We start from the raw sequence: 22,173 nt of genomic DNA, 5'->3' as shown, positions 1-22,173 counted from the left end.
AACAGATCTCCAAGCAGCTTGATCTGTAGCCCCTTTCGTCGCTAGCGATGCTCGCCCGAGTCAAATCCGGTGACTTCAGAACAGTCGCCACCAGGTATTTCTAATCTAAATGTAACCTCAGTAAAACTATGCCTAAACCTAAACTTATTTCTAATCATAACCTCGATAAAACTATGCCTAACCCTAACCTTATTCCTAACCTTAACCTCAGTGAAACAAATACAAGAATAAGAGAACCGCTGGGGGCGAGTGCATGGTCCGCTGAAAAAATGGGGGCGAGCAAGCCTTCCTAATCATAGTACGTTACGAAACAAAACCCACAAACCCTGACGCTTCCTCCCCGCATATGAGGAAGCGTTAGTGAATCCTCGCTGAGTCGCTAAGGATGGGTCTGAACAGGGGCCCCTCTGATCCAATGCACGTTCTGTCCTGTAGTGTAGCACATCTCCTGAGACAGTAGGTAAAAGTCCCCGGTCAGGTCATTAACTTAAAGGACCACTTCACCACTTTTCAACTTATCTTCATATAATTGGTCCTCACTAATGTTCATGATAAAATACCACAATTTCTTTCTACTCAGTCTGTGTCTCATAGGAGGGCTTTGGGCAGTTCAGAAATCCATCCACCAGTGACATCATCGAAGGGGAATCCAAGCTAATAGAGACTGCAGGCTTTCTTTTCCAGAAAAGTTGCAATGCAAAAATGGAAGCCATATTTCTCACGATAATAAAAATCTAAATATATTTTAAAACAAACCTTGTTTAAAACAATTCTGCCTAACGATGATGTCATTGGTGGACGGTGTCTGAACGAATGCCCACAGCCCTTCTATGAGACACAGACCGAGTAGAAAAAAATGGGTGTGTTTTATCATGAACATTAGTGAGGACCAATTATATGAAGATAGGTTGAAAAGTGGTGAAGTGGTCCTTTAACAGTGTCCCTTAGTGTGTGCGTGTTTATGCTGTTGTGTATTTGTATTGTATTGTTTTGTTTTGTTTCCTTTTAGCACACACTAATTTTTTTTCCCAAACAATGTTTCATTGAAATATTCATAAGTTATTAATTATTGAATTCTTGAATCTTCTCTGGCAAATTTCCCTAGTGGTTTTCATGTTTATTCTGTGGCAAAAGTCAGTAACGGCCAAGCTACACCAGGCTTTTCTCGCACGTTTACCCTAAACGCGCGGCCCGCACGTTTTTTAAAATAGGACTGGACCTAAATTAAACGCACGCGCGGGGGTAAACGCAAGCGTTTTGTGCGCGAAAAGCCTGGTGTAGCTTGGCAGTAAAGCAGACCTAAACATGTTGAGGATAGATAGTGTTGTATTGGGGATAACACCATTTGGGGAAAAAATGTAACACCCCATCCTAAATGTTTTATATTTTGAAAATAGGCCTATTTTGTGAAATAAGTTTTTGCCGAAAGAAAGACCCATTTTCTGATTTCATGTCTGTCCTCTCCTCTCCCTACAGCTGCTATGTGTTATTTAAGTGCAGCTGAAGTGATTCGTGTGGCCGGATACCAAGGGAGTGAAGTTCAAATTCTCTGCCCCTACCGAGAGGGCTATGGGTCTAATTACCAGAACTACCTGTGTAAAGGAAGCTGTGGCAGTGCTGATGTTCTCATTGAGACCCAAATTAACTGGCCTACTGAGACTGAAGTAATTAAAATGGGCAGATACTCTGTTCGTGATGATACTAAAAACAGAGTATTTCCAGTCACCATCAATGGCCTTCAGCTGAGCGATGCAGGACAATACCAGTGTGGAGTGAGCATTAATTGGAAAGTAGACCTCTATACTGAAGTACAGCTGGAAGTAGTCACAGGTACATAATACAGAGTTGTTTGACAGACTCTATTTTACCATTGTTATGCCTATAGAAATAGTATGATTTAATTGTTTTTATCCATGCCTCATAGCCATAAAATATAGAACATTTGTAAAATTATGTCAGCTTTAGCATTTCTCTCTCTTTCTTTATCCATTTCTTTCAAACATACTTCCCTGAAACACATTTACCCTTTACTGTCATTTTTCTATAATTATGAATGCATATTAGTGAAGGATGTGGACACTGGGGAGAGTCGAGTTGGATGTTGCAACACTAACAATGTGGTAAATAATTTAACAATGTGAAATGGACTAGACATATGACAGCTTTTGTTCATACTGAGGGCTTGTTATTATTCAAAAAAAAATTACTTGTCGAAGTTCTTTTTTTCTTATGGTCATTCTGTGCGCGGCATCTGTACTTGTGGAAGTTTCTGATGCATGTCGTTTGATTCATCAGACAGGTGCTGTGCAGACCACGTGACTACAGTCCAGTCTGATGCATGTTGTTTGATTCATCAGACAGGTGCTGTGCAGACCACGTGACTACAGTCCAGGGTTATGTGGAAGGTCCTATATCCATCCGATGTCCCTACACAGCCGAGCACCGGAGCAGCGTCAAGTATTTCTGCAGAGGAAATCAGTCCTCTACCTGTTGGCAGAATGCACTGGTGACTTCTGGCCGCAACAGAGAGGGACGACTCACTCTGAGCGATGATGAGCGAGGAGAGTTCACAGTGAACATGAGTGCTTTGAGCCATGAGGACTCTGGGAGGTACCTCTGTGGTTTCCACAGCTCCACAAGCTTGGACCACTTCTCTGCTCTTCATCTGGAGGTCAAAGGTGAGAGGGCACAGTCATATCCTCGGCGATATGACAGTGCTTCATTAGCACTGATTATTACACATGCAAGGGTGCGGACTGGCCGACACAAACTCCGCCCTCTCATTCCTACCTATAGCATGCAAAAAGTGCTTACTATAATGTCATGAGAAGAAAAATCACACCTGTGTGAAGTGAGTGGTGCAACTCCGTGTGGGGGTGGGGGGGGGGGGGGGGGGAGTTCCAGACCCACAGGAACGCACCCAGGGTGCCGGCTCGATTCCGGCGAGCCGCCCCGCGTCCGAAACGGTTGAGAAATTACAGAGTTACCGTGTGGGGGTCCCTCTACTGTCTGTACCCTCTACTGTACTGTACTGTCACTGTACTGTACTGGCACACCCGAAATCACCATATATATACAGTTAATATGTGCGTGTGTTTGTGTGTGTGTGTGTTAGGTTGCGCACAGGTGGTGAAAAACAACCATGCTGTTTTCGTGCTCAGACGCACCCACCCACCCAGCCACACACATAGCTCCGTAAGGGAGTGGTTGCACCACTCAAAAACACCCTTCTTCTGTTTTATAGAATGGTGCTGTGTAAAGACGGTGGAGCTGAATGGAACAGAGGGACATCCAATAGATATACAGTGTCCTTATCCACCGAAACACAAGCTCAATGCCAAGTTCTTCTGTAAGGGAGAACAACGCCACAGCTGTGACGATATTGTGACGAGCGAAAAGACACATCACACAGATCTCAGGTTGTCACAAGATAAGAACTCTGATTCCAACCAATTCCTGGTCACCATCACAGCACTGAGAGCACAGGATGCTGGGACATACTGGTGTGGCTCAGATAAGGGATGGAGCGCTGGCAACTATACCAACATTCACCTGTCAGGTATATGAGTCTGAAGAGATATACTGTAGATATTCAGACTGTGCATGTGGTCAGTCATATACCTGTATTGTGCTGTGCACCCCTTATGTGTGAAATGTAGGTGTGACTTTCTCATGCCAGACCCTGAACAGTGTTTGTGCCAAGTTTGGTGAGGATCAGAGCACCTTGACGACGTTTTGGCCCCTGGGGGCCAGTAACAGCACTAAGCTGTGTTGTACAATGTGTCCCCTGGTCTGACTATAATTTATAATATTTTGACATATGACTGTGTGCCCGCTCAAAACAACAATTTTTCAAATTAAAAACGTGACACATTGTGTATGTTCTCCAACAGTCTCCTTACCACAGACTACTACACAACTACTGGACACAACCTCCAATAAAGTCTCTCACTCTGTGACACCTGTAACAGGTACAGTATGTCTAGTTATTTTAAAAGTTTGTCTCTCAGTTATACCTTATATTTATGTTTGTTTTAATTATTGTCAGTGGCATGGAAAGTGAACCAACTAAATGATTTTCTATTTACAGGTCTAGGTCTGCTCATTAAGTATGTGAAATTCATTGTTCCTGCTGTCCTGGGTGCAGTTCTAGTTGCTACACTTGCCCTGGCCATTATATGCAAAAATAAATGTAACCAGGATGAGGGTATGTTTTATTACACACACACACGGACGCACACACACGCACGCACGCACGCACAATTGTTGCATTGAGGTCTAATATTCTGTTTTTTCTGGCTGCTACAGCTGTGTACGCTAACACATCAAGGAGAACTGAGGTATGATATAGATGTAGTGATGGGCTTGGCTTATATACTGTATATAACGTTATCAGAATGCTGTCATCATCATGTAGGTACAGCACAGAGATCTTTAACATACATAATGTTCTTTAACACAGCATATGTTTCACGGATCCACTTGCGGACTACAACTTCCAAACATGGAACTTCAACAGACTCAGGTCAGAACAATGTAACTTTCTTAATAATTGCAGGTAGAAGGGACTATACATGTACTTCATAAACCTTTGGTTATATAGCATAGTTCGCCATATTATGTTTATCTGGTTTAAATAATAGATTCATGCAGATGCAGGTGCAGTAGGCTTAACGTTTATTCTTTTCATCACGTTGTGTGAGTGAACAGCACATGCTGGTGATTGTGGATAATAACAGACGACTCTGTGCTTACTTCATTGTCATATTTGTATGCAGCCTAAGGACGTGTACGCAAATCAAGATATGATGTGCACTAACACCTTTCAAGGTGAAGATGATATCTACGAAAACACACGAGTGGCATCTGAATGCTAAAAACCCAAACAGATATGATGTGTTGTGCAAACTGCAAAATAGTGGATTTAAACATATTCTGGTGGTGCATGATACCTGAACCGCGTTTTGATTAAATTTTAACTTTGTAGTATTTCTGTAATTGCTCATCTCGTTTGTAATCCTTATTTCTCCTAATTTCCTTGTATCACTATAGATGCCTGTTTAGATAGATGCTAGTTATGTTAACCAAATGTACTTTATAAATGCTTTTTTTTATGCTACAGTATATGTATACTATTTACAAATGTCAACTGTAACTTGTGTTTCTGAGCTGTCCAGTGCAAAAAGACTACTTTGATTGTCACTTGATCCTTGAACAGGATTGTCAAGCTGCATTATGTAGAATCTTGTAAGCAAATGTTACCTATTGGTGTGATTGAGAAAAGAGCGGAAACAGTCCTCACTGACTCATCATCGGCCACTGTCACTTCAAAGCTAAATTTAGGCAACATGCTTATGTCTTTACATAATGTCCCGCATCCTGCTGACCTGCTGGTATATGTGGAGTTGCTCCTTATAGCTAGATACACCAACACCCCAGCTGATTATTGTACTCTATGCAATGATCTGTTGAATCGGAAGCCCATGTTCTTTTACACTGCAACCTCGATGCAGACATTCAACAGACTTTTCTTGTCTATCAAAATATGTTGCACATTTGAATAGATTTTGAAGGTATAAATAAACTGTGTGTAATTTTAGCTAGTATATATTGTATCAACGAATGCGCCAAAGCCTGCCACCTCATCCGGTATATAATTTGTTTTGTATTTTGTTTTATTTTATGTTACTATAATATTTTGTATTTGTATTTGTTTTTGCGTGTCTCACAACTCACGGCCTTATGGAGATTTTACATTCAACTGGTGAAGACATGATCTGGTACAATAAAGGTAATGTTGTAACATTGGAGGTTCTAAATTATACGGAATGTGTTCAAACTTGTATTTAAAAAGTTTTTTTTGTGGAAAATGTCTAAATGTTTAGTGTTTGTTCAATAACGCTGCCTCTAGCTCTTTAATAAACATAAATACATTTTCAGATGGCTTGCCAATTTAATCTAAACTCTAAAACTCTAAGAAAAATTAACAGGAGGTTTCTGATCCTTGGCCAATAATTAAAAATATGTATGTATGTATGTATGTATGAAACGTTTTTTTTCAATAATATCAGGGTCCAGCAGTAATGTTGGAACAAAGCTGCCTCTAGTTATAAAACATGTTTAAAGCTTCTCCCAGAAGCGGGGCAAAAAATGAAAATAACTAAATGTGTTGTCTTGTATTTGAATGCAGAAGTGTAAGTAAATACCAGCGCTTCCAAATAATTTTGAAGATAATTGCCTTTAATGCAAGCTAGGGCATCAGAATGGTACAAATGAACAGAACACGTGTGTTTCCATACAAAGCCATCGTCAGCTTTCTATATTGAGAGTTTCTTCTACCCTCTGTTTCTTGAGTTGGTCCAACATCTATGACACTGTAAATAAGAAAGAGAATTAGATCAATATTGTTATGTTGTTAATGTGTTAAGTTGGTGATAATAGGTCACTAGCAGTGACTTATGGTTTCTGAATCGTATGGCAGTGAGCTGTTACTTTGAACTACTACGAGGTCAATGTATCAATGTTATAGTTAGCAACAAAGTAAATTATCTCCATGTTAAGATGCAATGGTAAATATCTTCAAAAATGCGTTTGAAAATACAGCTATATATTACCATGTTGGCAGATTTCTTTAATCTGTTATTTTCTGTGCACTAAATGTATTTGCATTGTGGATATAGTGTTTGAATATGAATTTACCATTTACATGTTTGGGGTGAAGCAGACAGAATTGAGGTATTTTCCAAGATACCACTTATCTTGGAAGCAGCAAATGTCAGCAGAAGTTTATCATTCCCCCAACCCCTCAGAATTGTGGGTTTGCTGAATCACTCCACAGCATTATGTCAACGTGGTTGACTTTGAGACGATCTCTATGTAGAAAATGTCTATACTCACAGGTGATTGGTCCAATGGTGAGTGGTTTGAGAAGAAACGATTTAGGGGCAGACCGGGCTCTCCTTTTACTGCAGGCCTAAAGAAATAAAGTTATAGGTTCAGTACATTGAACTACTTCAAAGTAACCCTGCATTAAGGGTTATATTTAAAAAAAATCTGTACATTGTAACCCGACTTTGCATGTGATGTCGTTTCCCTAATACATAGCATATGATTTCTTATGAAAGTTGAACACTTAAGTTTCAATCCTCAAAGTGTAATGGTGGGAAACAAGACGGTTTTCCTACAAGTAAAGTCAGCAGACATTAAATAGTGTCACGGTTCACAGTGAAGGACTGAACCCAAGCGCAGAGACAAACACAGAATAGTCTTAAATTAACTTATTTATTAAGGCAGAACATGTTTACAACAAAAAGTAGGTAAATGCTTTAAAACGAAAGAATGCAAAAACTCAGGAAGTCCAAAAGTCCAAATCACAAATACCTCTTAGAAGCCCAAAATAGCACACGAGAAGTCCAAGGCAGAACACTGGAACAAGAATGTAAGTACTGACAGTGTGTTTGTGGAATGAGTCCACTAGTCTTATAGGGAGCAGGGTGATTGCAGAAGTGTTCCCAGGTGTGGAATGGGCATGGCACTGTTGGGTTGAAGAGGGGGTGGAAACAGGTGTGTGACAAGGACTGAGAGAGGGAATGGAGAGTGGGAGTGGCTGACGTGGAGACATGGCCTGTAGAGCGACAGACCATGACAAATAGAAGGTATTTAAAGCAGCTCTTCAAAATCTCTCATCTGGAGTAAATGGTGCATTTATATAGCGCATTGTGCATCAATTCACCCATTCACACACACATTCATACACCAATGGCGGCAGAAACCATGCAAGGCACCAACCAGCACATCAGGAGCAATTAGGGGTTCAGTGTCTTGCTCAAGGACACTTCGACACTAACTCTGGGGGAGCCCGGGTTCGAACTGGCAACCTTGCGATTACCATCCAGTCACTCTAACCCTGAGCCACCACTGCCCCCTGGAGTAGTGTGTTTAGATAGATTGGCGTATAAAGACTTACAGGAGAGCAGGAGGAGGCCATCTGGTCACACAGGTTGAGGCTGCAGTGAAGGAAGACATCTCTGTAGTCTCCCTGGAACAGGAAGAGCAGAGCAGAGAAACGAGCCTGGAGGGAAGATCCGCTCTCATCCACTGACACCTGGCGACGGTCGCTAGGGCACCTGAAAGAGCATTAATTTACAAACAGTTAAAGGAGACAGACTTGATCACATTATGGCTGTAATCTCACCAACAACAACATACTTGTTCTGAATGAGGAAGTATCTCATAGGGTCATCAGGGTTTGAGGTGTGAGTGGTGTAGCAGTCGTCCAGAACGACCACAAAGCGTTCTGTCTCGGTCTCCTCTACAGACACGCCTACATGCAGGGCAGAACCCAGTGAGAGGGTGACCTTGCCTGATGGGTAAGGCTCTGTGTAGTTGGGGTTCTGGAACAGAGACATGGAGGCTCCGGCATGGTCACCAAGTCCTACAATGCTCTTCCCTTCCAGCCTGCAAAGAGGTGAAATGTACGGTAAATCAGATATGACAAAGGAAACTCATCCAGTCATGCTGTTTAATTGAACTAACTAACTAACTAACTATGAACACAAAATGTAAGTCCTTACCAATGTCATATTTCTTACAGTACATTTTTCCAGTGATCGGCACATGCACTGTATAGCTGCTACAACTTCTACTGAGGTATAGAAGTGATTAGTGAAATATGGTGAGTTAGGCTAAGTGCAAAAGTCCAGTGTCAAATTCTGTTTGATAACACTGTGTTCCTGCACTTACCCCAGGTAGGGTTTGATGGCCACATCTAGGCTAGCGTAAGCATCCATGGGGTAGACACAGGAGAAGGGGATGGCCACGGGGGTGCTGAAAGGTCTCTGACCAGCAGTGTAGATGAACAAAGTGTTGGAGTAGGTTGCATGGGTGCCATTGGTCTGAGTTTTAAACACAGAGGGAGAAGAACAGGAGGACAAGAGTTGGGAATCATATAATACTGTTCAAACTGTTAGACAGTGTAAAATAATCCCACAAAACTAAATCGTCATTTACTCATTTTTCATTTAAAACCACTTTAGCACTATACTGAACCAGCTCAGTGGTTGCATGGTGAATCATTGGTGTGGTTTGGGCTTTAAAAGCTCACATTGCATTGCATTGTTAGCTTGTACATCTATTTTTCGAAATATAGCCTACATATTTTTGTCATTGAAAATGTTCACCCATAATGACATGCCCAAAATATAGGGACGCCACGTTGAAAGTGGTTAATTCTACTTTAGAAACCATCCATTGTGTTTGATGCTGTTTGTCAGGTAGTTTTCTCAGTACCTGACAAGACACCATAGTCTCTTTTACAAAGAAATATGACGAGAGTATTGTACCTGCAGGGTGTTTCCACAGCTTCCCTCCTTGCGCTCCACCTGGTACCACACGGTTCCGTTGCGGTCCTCGTTGGTGGAGCAGCGGTGATCAGCCAGGTGAGCTGTAGAGGCATCCATACCAGCTGGCTCCAGGCTGGACACCAACAGACCAACCTCCAGGTAGTTCCTCCCACACAACAACTCTGGAACTGGAAGCACAAACCCAGCATGGTTTTATTAAGGCTTGATGATGTGTTTGATGTATTTTGGAGATAACTATAATTGTGCAGCGGGGACTTTCTGCAGAGGCGTTCTGTAGCAGAACGGGAGAAAAAGTTCTTCACTGAAAGAGAAGAAATATGACCAGATCTTCTCACCATATTTCCCACAACTCCAAGTCACTCCATCACTCAGACACAGACACATCTCATCTGCTCTACAGGTATCACAAGAAGGCAAACCAGACCCCTCTTCTATTTCTGTTGCTGCGATCAGCAGCAGCAAAACTAGAACACCAGATGATGTCTGCATCTTTCAGTTCAGCGAGTCACAAACTGTAAAAGACCACATGCACATTTGCTTTACAAAGGCCTCTTTCTCAATATGCCAAAAAACATTTATAAGTCAGAAACCAAGTTGTACACAGCCAGTATACAGTTATACCTTACCGTGAATGTGATGTGATGTGAGGTGGATGTTGAACCAGAGCTCAGAATGTGGTATCTGTGCTGGAGTTGTCCCTGCTTTTAAAGGGTTAGCAGGTAGTAAATCATTAAATCACAAAAAAAGAAATACTTGAGGTTTTTGATCATTTTGTGTAATATTTCTGCAAAGTTGACATGCAGGCACTCCTGAAAGCCTATGAGTTAAAATGTCACAGAAGTATTGTTTCTCAAGGTACGGTCGGGTCATTCCTTCTTTCAAGATGACATGACCATTATGGCAACATAATTAATCAATATACAGAACAAGCTGAATGAGGGTCTGAATGGTGAGGGGCATCACATTATGCAACCACTAGCAAATTTGTACAACAGCTTTTGTTGTATATCACAATAATATCACAATATTTACATAGGGGTACTGTTTGGTGTGCTGTGCAATCCGTAAACGGCATGTCCATTAGCAACCACTTTTAACACTGGGTAACATGTTATCTTTAGTTCAACCTTTGGTCAACAGGCCTGTATGAGGCCTGAGGTCAGGTGTACTGTATGTAAGGTGGATGCAGGGGATTACATAATTGCAACCCACCTTTGCTGTATAGGGATTGTCTTATGCTAAATATACAGTACCAAATATGATTTGACCACAAAACATAATTTTTTAATGTCTCTATCTATAGCAAAATTACACTTAAAAATAGAAGAACTGTCAATTTCATTAACCCCCAACGCCTTTGCTGTTTGACTTTGTCTACTTTAGTCTCAGATGATTTTTAAAGACATAAAATCACAGTACATCACCCCTTTGGGACTGTATTTCTGTCCTCTGAAAACGAGCAAATTACAGTGTAAAGTGTAGACTGACCCAGGTAATAATATGGTCTGAAACAAGTTGCAGTGAGCTAAATTTGGACTCCTTTGTTGTCATACTTTTACTGTGGTTTAACAGGAAGGCCAACAAAGCTCACAGTTTTGTTTGTTGACTTACACACATGATGTTGAATCCAAATCTGCCTCTAACGTAGGGAGAGAAATGAGAGTTGTAGTAGCATGAGTTGTAGCAGACCTGTAGTTTTCTGGGAGTTTATTCATTCATTAATTCTTTCATATCCTTTAAACAATGTAAAATTCTAATTGAGATTAAAATGAATTTCCAAGAGAGACCTGGTCTAGAGAGCATCATGAGACATTGTTATAACAATTAAACAATACAATACAAGTATGAAGTATCAGTATCACACACTAAACTGAGTAAATACAATATCCAGGTAAAATGTGAAAACAGGGTGAAGAACAAAAATGGTTTAGATCAGGGATACTCAACTTAAAGGACAAGACCGGACTAAATAACATGAAGGCTCATTTTCCTATATTGATCCCAAATGACTGGCCCCAGCAGCCCTCATAGCATGACTGGCCCTAGCGGTTCTCATAACATGACTGGCCCCAGTGGCCCTCAGAGCATGACTGGCCCCAGCGGTCCTCATAGCATGACTGGTCCCAGTGGCCCTCATAGCATGACTGGCCCCAGCAGCCCCATAGCATGACTGGCCCTGGCAGCCCCCCCCCATAGCATGACTGGTCCCAGTGGCCCTCATAGCATGACTGGCCCCAGCAGCCCCATAGCATGACTGGCCCCAGCGGTCCTCATAGCATGACTGGCCCCAGCAGCCCCATAGCATGACTGGCCCCAGCAGCCCCATAGCATGACTGGCCCCAGCAGCCCCATAGCATGACTGGCCCCAGCAGCCCCATAGCATGACTGGCCCGGCAGCCCCATAGCATGACTGGCCCCAGTGGCCCTCATAGCATGACTGGCCCCAGTGGTCCTCATAGCATGACTGGCCCCAGTGGTCCTCATAGCATGACTGGCCCCAGCAGCCCCATAGCATGACTGGCCCCAGCAGCCCCATAGCATGACTGGCCCCAGCGGTCCTCATAGCATGACTGGCCCCAGTGGTCCTCATAGCATGACTGGCCCCAGCAGCCCCATAGCATGACTGGCCCGGCAGCCCCATAGCATGACTGGCCCGGCAGCCCCATAGCATGACTGGCCCCAGTGGCCCTCATAGCATGACTGGCCCCAGCAGCCCCATAGCATGACTGGCCCGGCAGCCCCATAGCATGACTGGCCCCAGTGGCCCTCATAGCATGACTGGCCCCAGCAGCCCCATAGCATGACTGGCCCCAGCCGCCCCATAGCATGACTGGCCCCAGCAGCCCCATAGCATGACTGGCCCCAGTGGCCCTCATAGCATGACTGGCCCCAGCAGCCCCATAGCATGACTGGCCCGGCAGCCCCATAGCATGACTGGCCCCAGTGGCCCTCATAGCATGACTGGCCCCAGCAGCCCCATAGCATGACTGGCCCCAGCCGCCCCATAGCATGACTGGCCCCAGCAGCCCCATAGCATGACTGGCCCCAGTGGCCCTCATAGCATGACTGGCCCCAGCAGCCCCATAGCATGACTGGCCCCAGCAGCCCCATAGCATGACTGGCCCCAGCAGCCCCATAGCATGACTGGCCCCAGTGGCCCCATAGCATGACTGGCCCCAGCAGCCCCATAGCATGACTGGCCCCAGCGGTCCTCATAGCATGACTGGCCCCAGCAGCCCCATAGCATGACTGGCCCCAGCAGCCCCATAGCATGACTGGCCCCAGCAGCCCTCATAGCATGACTGGCCCCAGAAGCCCCATAGCATGACTGGCCCCAGCGGTCCTCATAGCATGACTGGCCCCAGTGGCCCTCATAGCATGACTGGCCCGGCAGCCCCATAGCATGACTGGCCCCAGCAGCCCCATAGCATGACTGGCCCCAGCGGTCCTCATAGCATGACTGGCCCCAGTGGCCCTCATAGCATGACTGGCCCGGCAGCCCCATAGCATGACTGGCCCCAGCGGTCCTCATAGCATGACTGGCCCCGGCAGCCCCATAGCATAGAGCGGAGCCCATAAGCATATCGCTATAGCCTACTGACGCTATTTGTTGTGGTCATTTTTTTTTCTTGAATCCAAGGCATGGGTGTGTAATGATAACAACAAAAAAACTAAAAAAACATTTGACCAACAAATAGCATGAGTAGTGATATACTTATGGGCTCCACTCTATGCTATGAGGACTGCTGGGGACTGATAGGGAAATTGGACGACTGCAAATAGACCCCATGGCCAGTCATTTGGGATCAGTAGCAAAATGAGCCTAAATGTTAGTCCGGACTTGTCTTTTAACATTGCTCAGCAGAATTGATACAGTTTTTTGGGAAGACAAATGGATTTGTGTGTCCAGCGACAATTTCCCTGACGTTCCAAAAAATGTTGACTAAAATTAAGGAAACACACATAAACACATTTTGATCTAGAAGGATAAACCTTGTTGGACAAAAATATTGTCATGACATGAAATTAATAAGTTACAAAATTATAACTGTTGCAATAAATCTGAGAACAGTAAATATATCAGAACACCCATTTTGTTCTGGCCAATAAGGTGGCTTCAGGTACCCCAACTTCTTACTCCCATGCATGTTTGTTGTAATGTTCTTGAAACATTCCCATCCGGTCTCTTAGGTCTGCCTCCTCTGAAAGTCCTCCCAAACCGTCTGTCCACCATGGGGTCAAGAGCCTTCAGCCGCCCTGCCCCTCACCTCTGGAACTCCCTCCCCCCTGATATTAGAAACATGGACTCTATCACCATATTCCAAACTCACCTCAAAACCCACCTGTTTAGGCAGGCATATGGCTGACCTTTTAGTCTTCTGCTGCAACTGTGCCTTAGTTGTCTCCACCAGGCCGAAGGCATGGGGAGAGAGTATGTTTTGCACTCCGTCCGTGTGTGTGTCCGTCCTTCCGTCCGTCCGTTACCAGCTAATCTCCGGCACCGTTAACCCGGTTGATGCCAAACTTTGCACACACACTCCCTGGATGCCAACGATGAACCTCTGCCCCACCTTTTCCAGAACGGCCTGTTATAGCGCCACCATGAGGCAGCTTTTCACATTTTTTACCTAAAACTGCACCGATCTGCATGAAACGTTGCATGCACACTCCCTAGAGGCCAAGGACAAACCTTTGACCTGCATTTTCAGCATCTGCCATTTATAGCGCCACCAGGAGGCCGACTTTTGTAAAACACATTTTTTGATATTACTCCTCCAGATTCTGTCCAAAAATCTCACAAATCGTTACACAGCATCTCTATGGTCATGTGCTCAAGTCGGATCTGTCCGATATTTCATATTCAATCCTAATTGACTATAATTGGCTTTCACAGTTTGCAAGATTGCCCCGTTTTAAACAAAAGCCTCAAATCATGAACGCAGCGTGCAATTTACGGGAAATCTTTCACACATTTTCTTACTAGGCTGAGGAATATATCCCACCCTTTTCACATTGGCCTGTTATAGCGCCACCAACAGGTTGATTTTTGCAAAACACATTTTTGGAACAAAATGCCTCAAATCATGCAATTGCCATCAAAGGCGTATGAAGAAATGGCACCCTTTTCACATTGGCCTATTATAGCGCCACCAGGAGGCCACAACCTGACCTGGCTTGGTGGAGATCTGTGCCCCGAGGGGCACTTTTTCTAGTTTTGTTTTGTTTTTAACTGTGTTTTTGTATTAACTGTTTTTAACCTGTACAGTGACCTTGAGTGCCCTGAAAGGGCAATATTATTATTATTGATTTCTCTGTCTTGATTTAATGAAAGGAGAATAATTATATTTTTATTGGCAGTTGCTATGATAATAAAAGGCTGCAGCGTGGGTTTAGATACTAACCAGGTGCAGCAGTTCATACTTTTTAAACCAATCACATTTGCCAATAATACTAATTTATCTATCTGTGTAACTAGATAGTTTAGCAGCATATTTTTAAACAAATTGCTTAATTCTAGATATGTGGCGGGTGGAGGCTGAAGGCTGCTTCTCCATGTTTACTTGTGAAACACCCATTTTCAAAGCAGCCCTGAATCAAGATTTGTTAACCAGTGACAAATGCTTAAAGATCTCCACAGTGCCTCAACTCTTTCTATTGAGATAATACCAAAGAACAAATCTTTAAACAAGCACAAAAATACACACAACAATGTGTTAAACAAGCACCCTTATCTTACAGTAAGTATATGTTATTGTCTCATTCATCCAAAGCATGATACCATTCTTGCATAAGGTTCCTCTTTCTCCATATTGACAAAAGGCTGAGCAACATTTTCTTGAAGTCTTGAAAATTATTTGTGTTCTCAGTTATCAATTAGTAACTTAAAATCATGAAATGGTGTACAGTAGTTATGTAATTTCTCTGCTACTCCCTTCCAACTTGTGTATAAATATTCAGGTATTTGGAGGTGTAATGTCACTCACATCGACTTGGTGGTAAGTGAGCGGTGATGAGCACCACTTATTACACTATTAGTGTGTACTGCAATTTAAAGGTGTGAATTGTGTGGATTATCTTATTATAATTATGTTAACATTATATTTCTTCACCAGGTTTCTGGTACAGCTGAATGACGCAGTGCATGATGACATCACAGATTCTTCTGCTTGTCCTTTGGGCATACTCCATCAGAGGAGACGACATCTCTGGTACGTTTAGTATCCTACTCACAGACAAATTACCTTTTATTTCACTGGAACCGAAACTGATTCTTAGAATAGGCAAAACCTAGATCAACCGTTTCTCCCAGGGGGTCTTAACTCAGTCTACTCCTTTTTTCCCCTCTACACCAAATCTCTTTGCCAAAATAGCAGATCTACAAGATCACTGTGAGCTTGTAGATCTGCTGTTTTTGGCAAATGTTTGCCAATTTAAACATGGCCAAATTTGGATGCTAGGGTTTAAGAACAGATTCGTTTTTTTAATATTTAAACGAGCAGCTGCACTTTCATGCAGTTATTTTCACCAGTATTGTTCATTTGTAGCCACTGTTCTTGTCATTGACAATGGCATCATACTGTACATAAAAATGATAAGTCAATAGCATTGATATAATAATTAAGAATGACAATGAAATAAATGAAAAATAATAAACACACAGACATAAAGGCTGTTCAATAGCACTGATGTATGTAATAATAATAATAATAATAATAATAATAATAATAATAATCATCAAAAACCTAAAATATTAGGTGGTTTCCAGCAAAGATATGCAACTGCAGCAGAGTAATAGAGTTGGACATGTCACAGTTTTTATTGTTCTTCTTTCCTTGATGGATTGGCTATGAGTTCATGTACTGTATTGTCAGGCCCAAATATAGCTTACTCAAGAAGAAAACACCATGACATCAGCTCACGGGGGATGTGCTCACTCAGCATTTCAGACACAATTTCAACATAATTTACTCATTATCTAACAATAGTTGCAGTCACATTGTACACTCACGTAAATGTACAACCCAGTAACAAAACGCAAGCATTTTAAAAACAATTCAAAACATCTCAGAAATAGGAAAAATATTTGATCTACAAACTCAGAAGTAGGGCTTAAGTGGTTAACAATTTACAAATGCCAGATCATCACACACATTCATAGTTTCATACATGATTCCTTGTTCATTTTTATTCACCATGTGTATATTATCCATCTTTCTAGCTTCAGAGGACATAGCAAAGCAGCCTGCCCCCCGGACTTCAGCCTTCTATTGTCAGCAGCAGAACAAGTACTGCGACTATGGGCAAGACTGCCTTCTCGTCAACGGGACCAAGGATTGTGTTGACCCTTGTGAGCACTACTCAGTGCTGGATGACCCAAGGCGGTCTGTCACCTTCGAAAGGGACCCACAGAAGCCACTCAGCGACAACTCTTTTGGGTGGAACGGGTGGTACCGGCTTAGCTTAGGAGGGGTCAATGCCAAGATGCCAGAAACCTGTGTGGAAGAGTCCATGTGTGGGGCCACCATTCCTCTGTGGCTCAGCAACACTCATCCCCGTCCCAACGAAGGAGTAATACGATGCAACGTCTGTGGGGCGGGGAAGGGCAGCTGCTGCCGTTACAACGCTAACCAGATCCACGTCAAGTCTTGCCCCGGGGGCTTCTACATTTACAAGTTTGTGTCCCCCAGGGTGTCAAACTCAGCATACTGTGCAGGTAAGATACATTGGAGCAGGAACCAGTTCTTATTTTCTAGTAGACTTACCTTTCCAAAAAATAAAATATCATGGAATAGTTAGTTTATTTCCTTAATTCCATTCAAAAAGTTTAACTTCCATAGACTATAGATTCAGTGCACACAACGTAAATGATTTCAAGTATTTATTTGTTTATCTTTACACAATTTTGGCTTCCAGCTCATAAAACCCACTAAAACAGAATTTCAAAAAAATGTGAATACTGTGAAGAAATCACCATTTACACCTCAGTTGTTGCAGAGCATGAATGTTTTAATCTGAATGCCACATTAGGAAGTTAGGATCACATCAAATCAATCAAAATATGGTACTTTCAAAACAGAAATGTCAATCTTCAATACTTGGGAATCCCTTTGCCTTCATCACTGCCTCGATACGCCGTGGCATTGAGGCAATCAGCCTGTGGCATTGAGCCTGTGGCATTGAGCCTGTGGCATTGAGCCTGTGGCATTGCTCGGGAGTTATGGAAGCTCAGGTTTCCTTGATGCTTGCTATCAGCTCTTCTTTGTTTTTGGGTGTGGTGCCCCTCATTTTCCTCTTGACAATACCCCATAGATTCTCAATGGGGTTTAGGTCCGGCGAGTTGGATGGCCAGTCAAGCACTGTGATGGCATGGGCATCAAACCAGGTTGTGGTGCTTCTGGCGGTATGGGCAGAGGCTGGAGGATGACATCTGCATCTCCATACAGATCCTCAGCAGAAGGAATCATGAAGTCCTTTAAAACATTCTGGTAGACTGTTGCGGTGACCTTGGATTTAAGAAAGTCAGTCATGATTTGGGGTGCAATGTCCAGTGCAGGTGTTTCTGCATTTCTGTAATATAATGCATTACAGAAAAAGTAAGATTGCCTTTAACCAAACTCCTTATCTTCCAGATATCGCCGAACTTGCAACCACCACTTCACCCACAACTCCAACCACAACAACTCCAAAACCTACTACAACCACAACTACTCCAACACCTACTACAACCACAACTACTCCAACACCTACTACAACCACAACAACTCCAAAACCTACTACAACCACAACTACTCCAACACCTACTACAACCACAACCACCCTGAAACCCAAGCCCAGCACCACCACAACGAAAGCTCCCGTTCCAGATGTCACCACCACTGCAAGAAGACCAAATCCTTCCACCACCAGGGAAACCCCAGCCCCACCGCAACCCACTGTGGGGCCAGGGAGTGCCACCACATCTGTCAGCGGCGTTACACATGATCCAGAGGCTTTAGTGCCTGAGCTGGTTTGTGGAAGGCTTGTTATGGAGCTGGGTCTGTCCAGCTCTCGACTGTCAGCCGCCGGCCTGGATGCTTCATCTGCTCACCTGGCTGACCGACTGTGCTCCACACGCGAGGAACGTGACGGGACAGTGTGGTACCAGGTGGACCGCAAGGAGGGAAGCTGTGGGAACACCCTGAGGGTAATGATGGATGTCAGCCATACACAAAGTTTCTCCTAATACACAATAAAACAAATCCTGAGTGTTCATTTAAACACTTCAGCCCTATATCCTTTGTAAAGTTTGGGCTAATTCTATTTAAATTAGCCCACAATAGGAACACCAGGGTTAATGTGGTAAACTCTGAGAGAGGGTCCAAATGAACATACTGTGTAGCCTCATTATCACACAGGAAGAAATAGAGGAATTTCTAATTGCGCTGTTTTCCTCTCTTTCCATATAGACAAATGGTTCTCATGCCATCTTCTCCAACAATATATTTGTGTACCCACTGAATCTGATCCCTGGCTTGCTGCCACTACCAATCAGAATTCACTTCTCCTGTATCTATCCAATGGACACAGAGGCCAGTCTGGATGTCAACGTTGTACCCCACCTGGCGTGAGTAAATGTAATAGGCTGATTCATAAACCTTATTGTACCCGAAAAACAAAATGTGTCAAATTACTCACTAATGATGGCAATATGACCAGACCATTTGATTATGAGAACACATTAATGATACATATGATTACCGTATATTTTAGTCTTGTTTAAATTAATATTTGTTCTTGACAAATGACGACCTGTGACATCTAAACCAGGTCATAATACGTTTATTGACTGTAACAAATTTCCCTTTTCGGCAGGCTGGAAGGACAGGTCATTACAGGAGTTGGCAACTATGCCAGAGCCTCCATGTCTCTGTTCCACAACTCCAACTACACAGAGCCTTACCCATCAGGCAGAGTCACCCTGCCACTGGGTTCTGTCCTGCATGTAGGCGTGTCTGTAGAGGAGACCGAGACAGAGCGCTTTGTGGTCGTTCTGGACGACTGCTACACCACTCACACCTCAAACCCTGATGACCCTATGAGATACTTCCTCATTCAGAACAAGTATGTTGTCATATGTGTTACTGAGATTGGAACCAGTGTTTCTTTCACTTCACTTTCTTTCAGACATACAGTTATCTTAGACTGCTCTGCTGTATGCAATGTTACCTGTTGTTTTATTTTATGCCTAACACTAAACACGGGCAGGTAACTTAATTGTCCTGAACCGTTAACCCCAAGGTGCCCTAGTGACCATCGTCAGGTGACAGTGGATGAGAGCGGATCTTCCCTCCAGGCTCGTTTCTCTGCTCTGCTCTTCCTGTTCCAGGGAGACTACAGAGATGTCTTCCTTCACTGCAGCCTCAACCTGTGTGACCAGATGGCCTCCTCCTGCTCTCCTGTAAGTCTCACATTACTCTTTCTTTCTGCCAGGGCGGCGGTGACTCAGGGGTAGAGTGGCCGGATGGGAACCGCAAGGTTTGTGCAGGTTTAGGTTGCCTTGCAACCTCTGTCATCGGTGTATGAATGTGTGTGTGAATTGGTGAATGTAATGCACAATCTATGTAAAGTGCCTTGGATAAAGGTGCTATATAAATGCACAATTTATGGGTTGGCTTTTACTCCTTGTTGATCTGTTGCTGCCTCTAGCTCAGTGGTTATGGGTCCGCAGCCAAATACATATTAATTTGGGGGTCCTTGAAATGTTTGAGAATCACTGCTCTAGTCTAGCTGGTCTGTGTTCAACGCAACGTCTCTGGTCTCTCTCCACAGATGTGTTCCAGAAGAGTAGCTCGTTCTGTGGCCAGTTCGGTTTATATCAAGCCCGTCACCATCGGACCAATAAACTGTCAGTACAGTATGAGTACCTACTCTATCTGTTGTCTTTTTTAAATATATGTTTTAGTTTTTGATTCCAATTGCAAATGCATATTATAGACCACTGAGTGTACCATTTCTTTTTTTCAATTCCAGGGAACTAAAAACTGGACAGCAACTGGAGATTCTTGGAGATATTCTATTCTGCCTGTTTCAAAAGCATGATACTCTAAAACAGATAGCAACATCTATTCATCTATTACATCTATCTATCTATCTATCTATCTATCTATCTATCTATCTATCTATCTATCTATCTATCTATCTATCTATCTATCTATCTATCTATCTATCTATCTATCTATCTATCTATCTATCTATCTATCTATCTATCTATCTATCTATCTATCTATACATCTATACATCTATACATCTATTATGTGGTCTTATTCCAGATATCCTTGGAAGTGACAATAAATCGAAACTTCTTTCTTGCAATATTGCTTCAATCCATGACTCATAAAAACAAAGAATTTTGTCGTATTACAAAGAGGAAAATGGTAGATATGATACTGGATATATCTAGATATTTAGTGTATATTTGTTGTGTAGTTTGCACCTATGCCACTAGAGTGGGCTCATGAGCCTCAACCTTGGCTGAACCTCAGCTGTTCACAGTTCAACCTCATTACCAGGCTGTTTTCACACCACACAGGCAACATAAAACGTACTGTAAAGCTTGGGATCATATTTTCCCGTCATGATACAAAAAAAAGAGCTTATAGCAGTGAGTATCTCAGGCTTGTGATCACATGTTTCCATTTTAATTTAATACGCGCTCATGTCAGAATAGTGAAATGTACAGGAATACATTTTATATCTATGCTAGGGTCTTGATAATGAGACTGTGGTTCATTTAAATCCACTTGGAAGTCAGGTCTTTATAAATAAGAAGGTAAAGCAGTCCATCATAAAGTACAGTTACACAGTATTATATGACTGAGCATTCAATTCGTTTTGGAAGCTGATTTTGTAGATTACATAATCCGGTAGGTATCTATAGCTCTGTTAATGACGTGCATTTGCATCAGTGTTTTAATCCTCCTAGTATAGGCAAAATAAAAGGGCAAAGTGAAAGTGCCAGGAGAATGGCTGTTATGAAACTTGACATGATCATGCAAGATGAAAATGGAGCACTTATTTCATGACACCACTAATTGTTGGTACATGAAGTTGTGCCAGGGCTCCCCGATGTGTGTGTGTGTGTGTGTGTGTGTGTGTGTGTGTGTGTGTGTGTGTGTGTGTGTGTGTGTGTGCGTGCGTGCGTGTGTGCACGTGTGACGTGCGTGTGAGTTTGTGTGCGCGCGTGTCTGTCTGTGTGTGTGTGTGTGTGTGTGTGTGTGTGTGTGTGTGTGTGTGTGTGCATGTGACGATTGTGACGTGTATAGTAAGCCTATTCTTCGTGCAAAACTAATGGTTGGAATGGATTCAGAATCAGGAAAACCTCCTAGTTTGACATGTCACATCACATGCTACTTAAAGCATGATGACATTTGGAAATCTTTACCGTATAGGCTATAGGTCGTCTATGGTGTGGTACAGTGGTATACAAAAATGGCCATAACTTTGGAGATGTTTCCGGCAGAGCAGACCTCTCATTCTGTGGACCCGACCAAATGAATAGAAAATAATTACAAATAAAAAGTAGTATGTCATGACATCACAGGTCCTCTCAAATTTTGGGTGACTGGCTCCCCGGCTATAGAGTAGAGCGGTGCCCGTGGGACACTGGCCTACTTGGAACGATGCAAGTAGTTAGAAATGCTGCAAATGCATGCCCCACCCGAGAAGTCAGTCTTTTGATGCTTTTTTGGAGTAAGTGAAGTGTTGAAATACATCTGGATACAAAATATGTTGCATTTGTGGATGTTCAGTCATGGCTTTCAGAAGGCACTGA

General features: G+C 43.0%; 1 protein-coding gene and 1 long non-coding RNA gene across 3 annotated transcripts; one reads left to right on the top strand and one right to left on the bottom strand.

Moving 5' to 3' along the window:
• Window positions 1-6,222: 6,222 nt before the first annotated feature.
• LOC306921529 lies at window positions 6,223-7,450 on the bottom strand. The gene is made up of 3 exons (XR_013789786.1): window positions 7,381-7,450; window positions 6,898-6,973; window positions 6,223-6,374 (listed from the first exon to the last, which is right to left on the bottom strand). It is a non-coding gene; the product is annotated as an uncharacterized lncRNA (long non-coding RNA).
• A 135-nt stretch (window positions 7,451-7,585) lies between these two features.
• LOC306921659 (pancreatic secretory granule membrane major glycoprotein GP2-like) lies at window positions 7,586-20,554 on the top strand. 2 transcript variants are annotated; one of them, XM_079498893.1, is made up of 11 exons: window positions 8,362-8,474; window positions 8,594-8,674; window positions 9,348-9,500; window positions 15,476-15,571; window positions 16,582-17,076; window positions 17,993-18,546; window positions 18,809-18,966; window positions 19,215-19,463; window positions 19,641-19,800; window positions 20,172-20,247; window positions 20,373-20,554. In XM_079498893.1, the coding sequence occupies exons 4-11, from the start codon at window positions 15,493-15,495 to the stop codon at window positions 20,378-20,380; spliced, it is 1,779 nt and encodes a 592-aa protein (XP_079355019.1). In that variant the 5' UTR covers window positions 8,362-8,474; window positions 8,594-8,674; window positions 9,348-9,500; window positions 15,476-15,492; the 3' UTR covers window positions 20,381-20,554. The 2 variants fall into 2 exon arrangements, with proteins under 2 accessions (XP_079355018.1, XP_079355019.1); XM_079498892.1 differs by lacking the exons at window positions 8,362-8,474; window positions 8,594-8,674 and adding an exon at window positions 7,586-7,655.
• The last annotated feature ends 1,619 nt before the right edge of the window (window positions 20,555-22,173 follow it).

The sequence above is a fragment of the Electrona antarctica genome (assembly GCF_951216825.1).
Source record: "Electrona antarctica genome assembly, chromosome: 4".
Taxonomy (NCBI): Eukaryota; Metazoa; Chordata; class Actinopteri; order Myctophiformes; family Myctophidae; genus Electrona; species Electrona antarctica.
The sequence above is the reverse complement of the archived record's forward strand: the minus strand, read 5'-3'. Positions and strand labels throughout refer to the sequence as shown.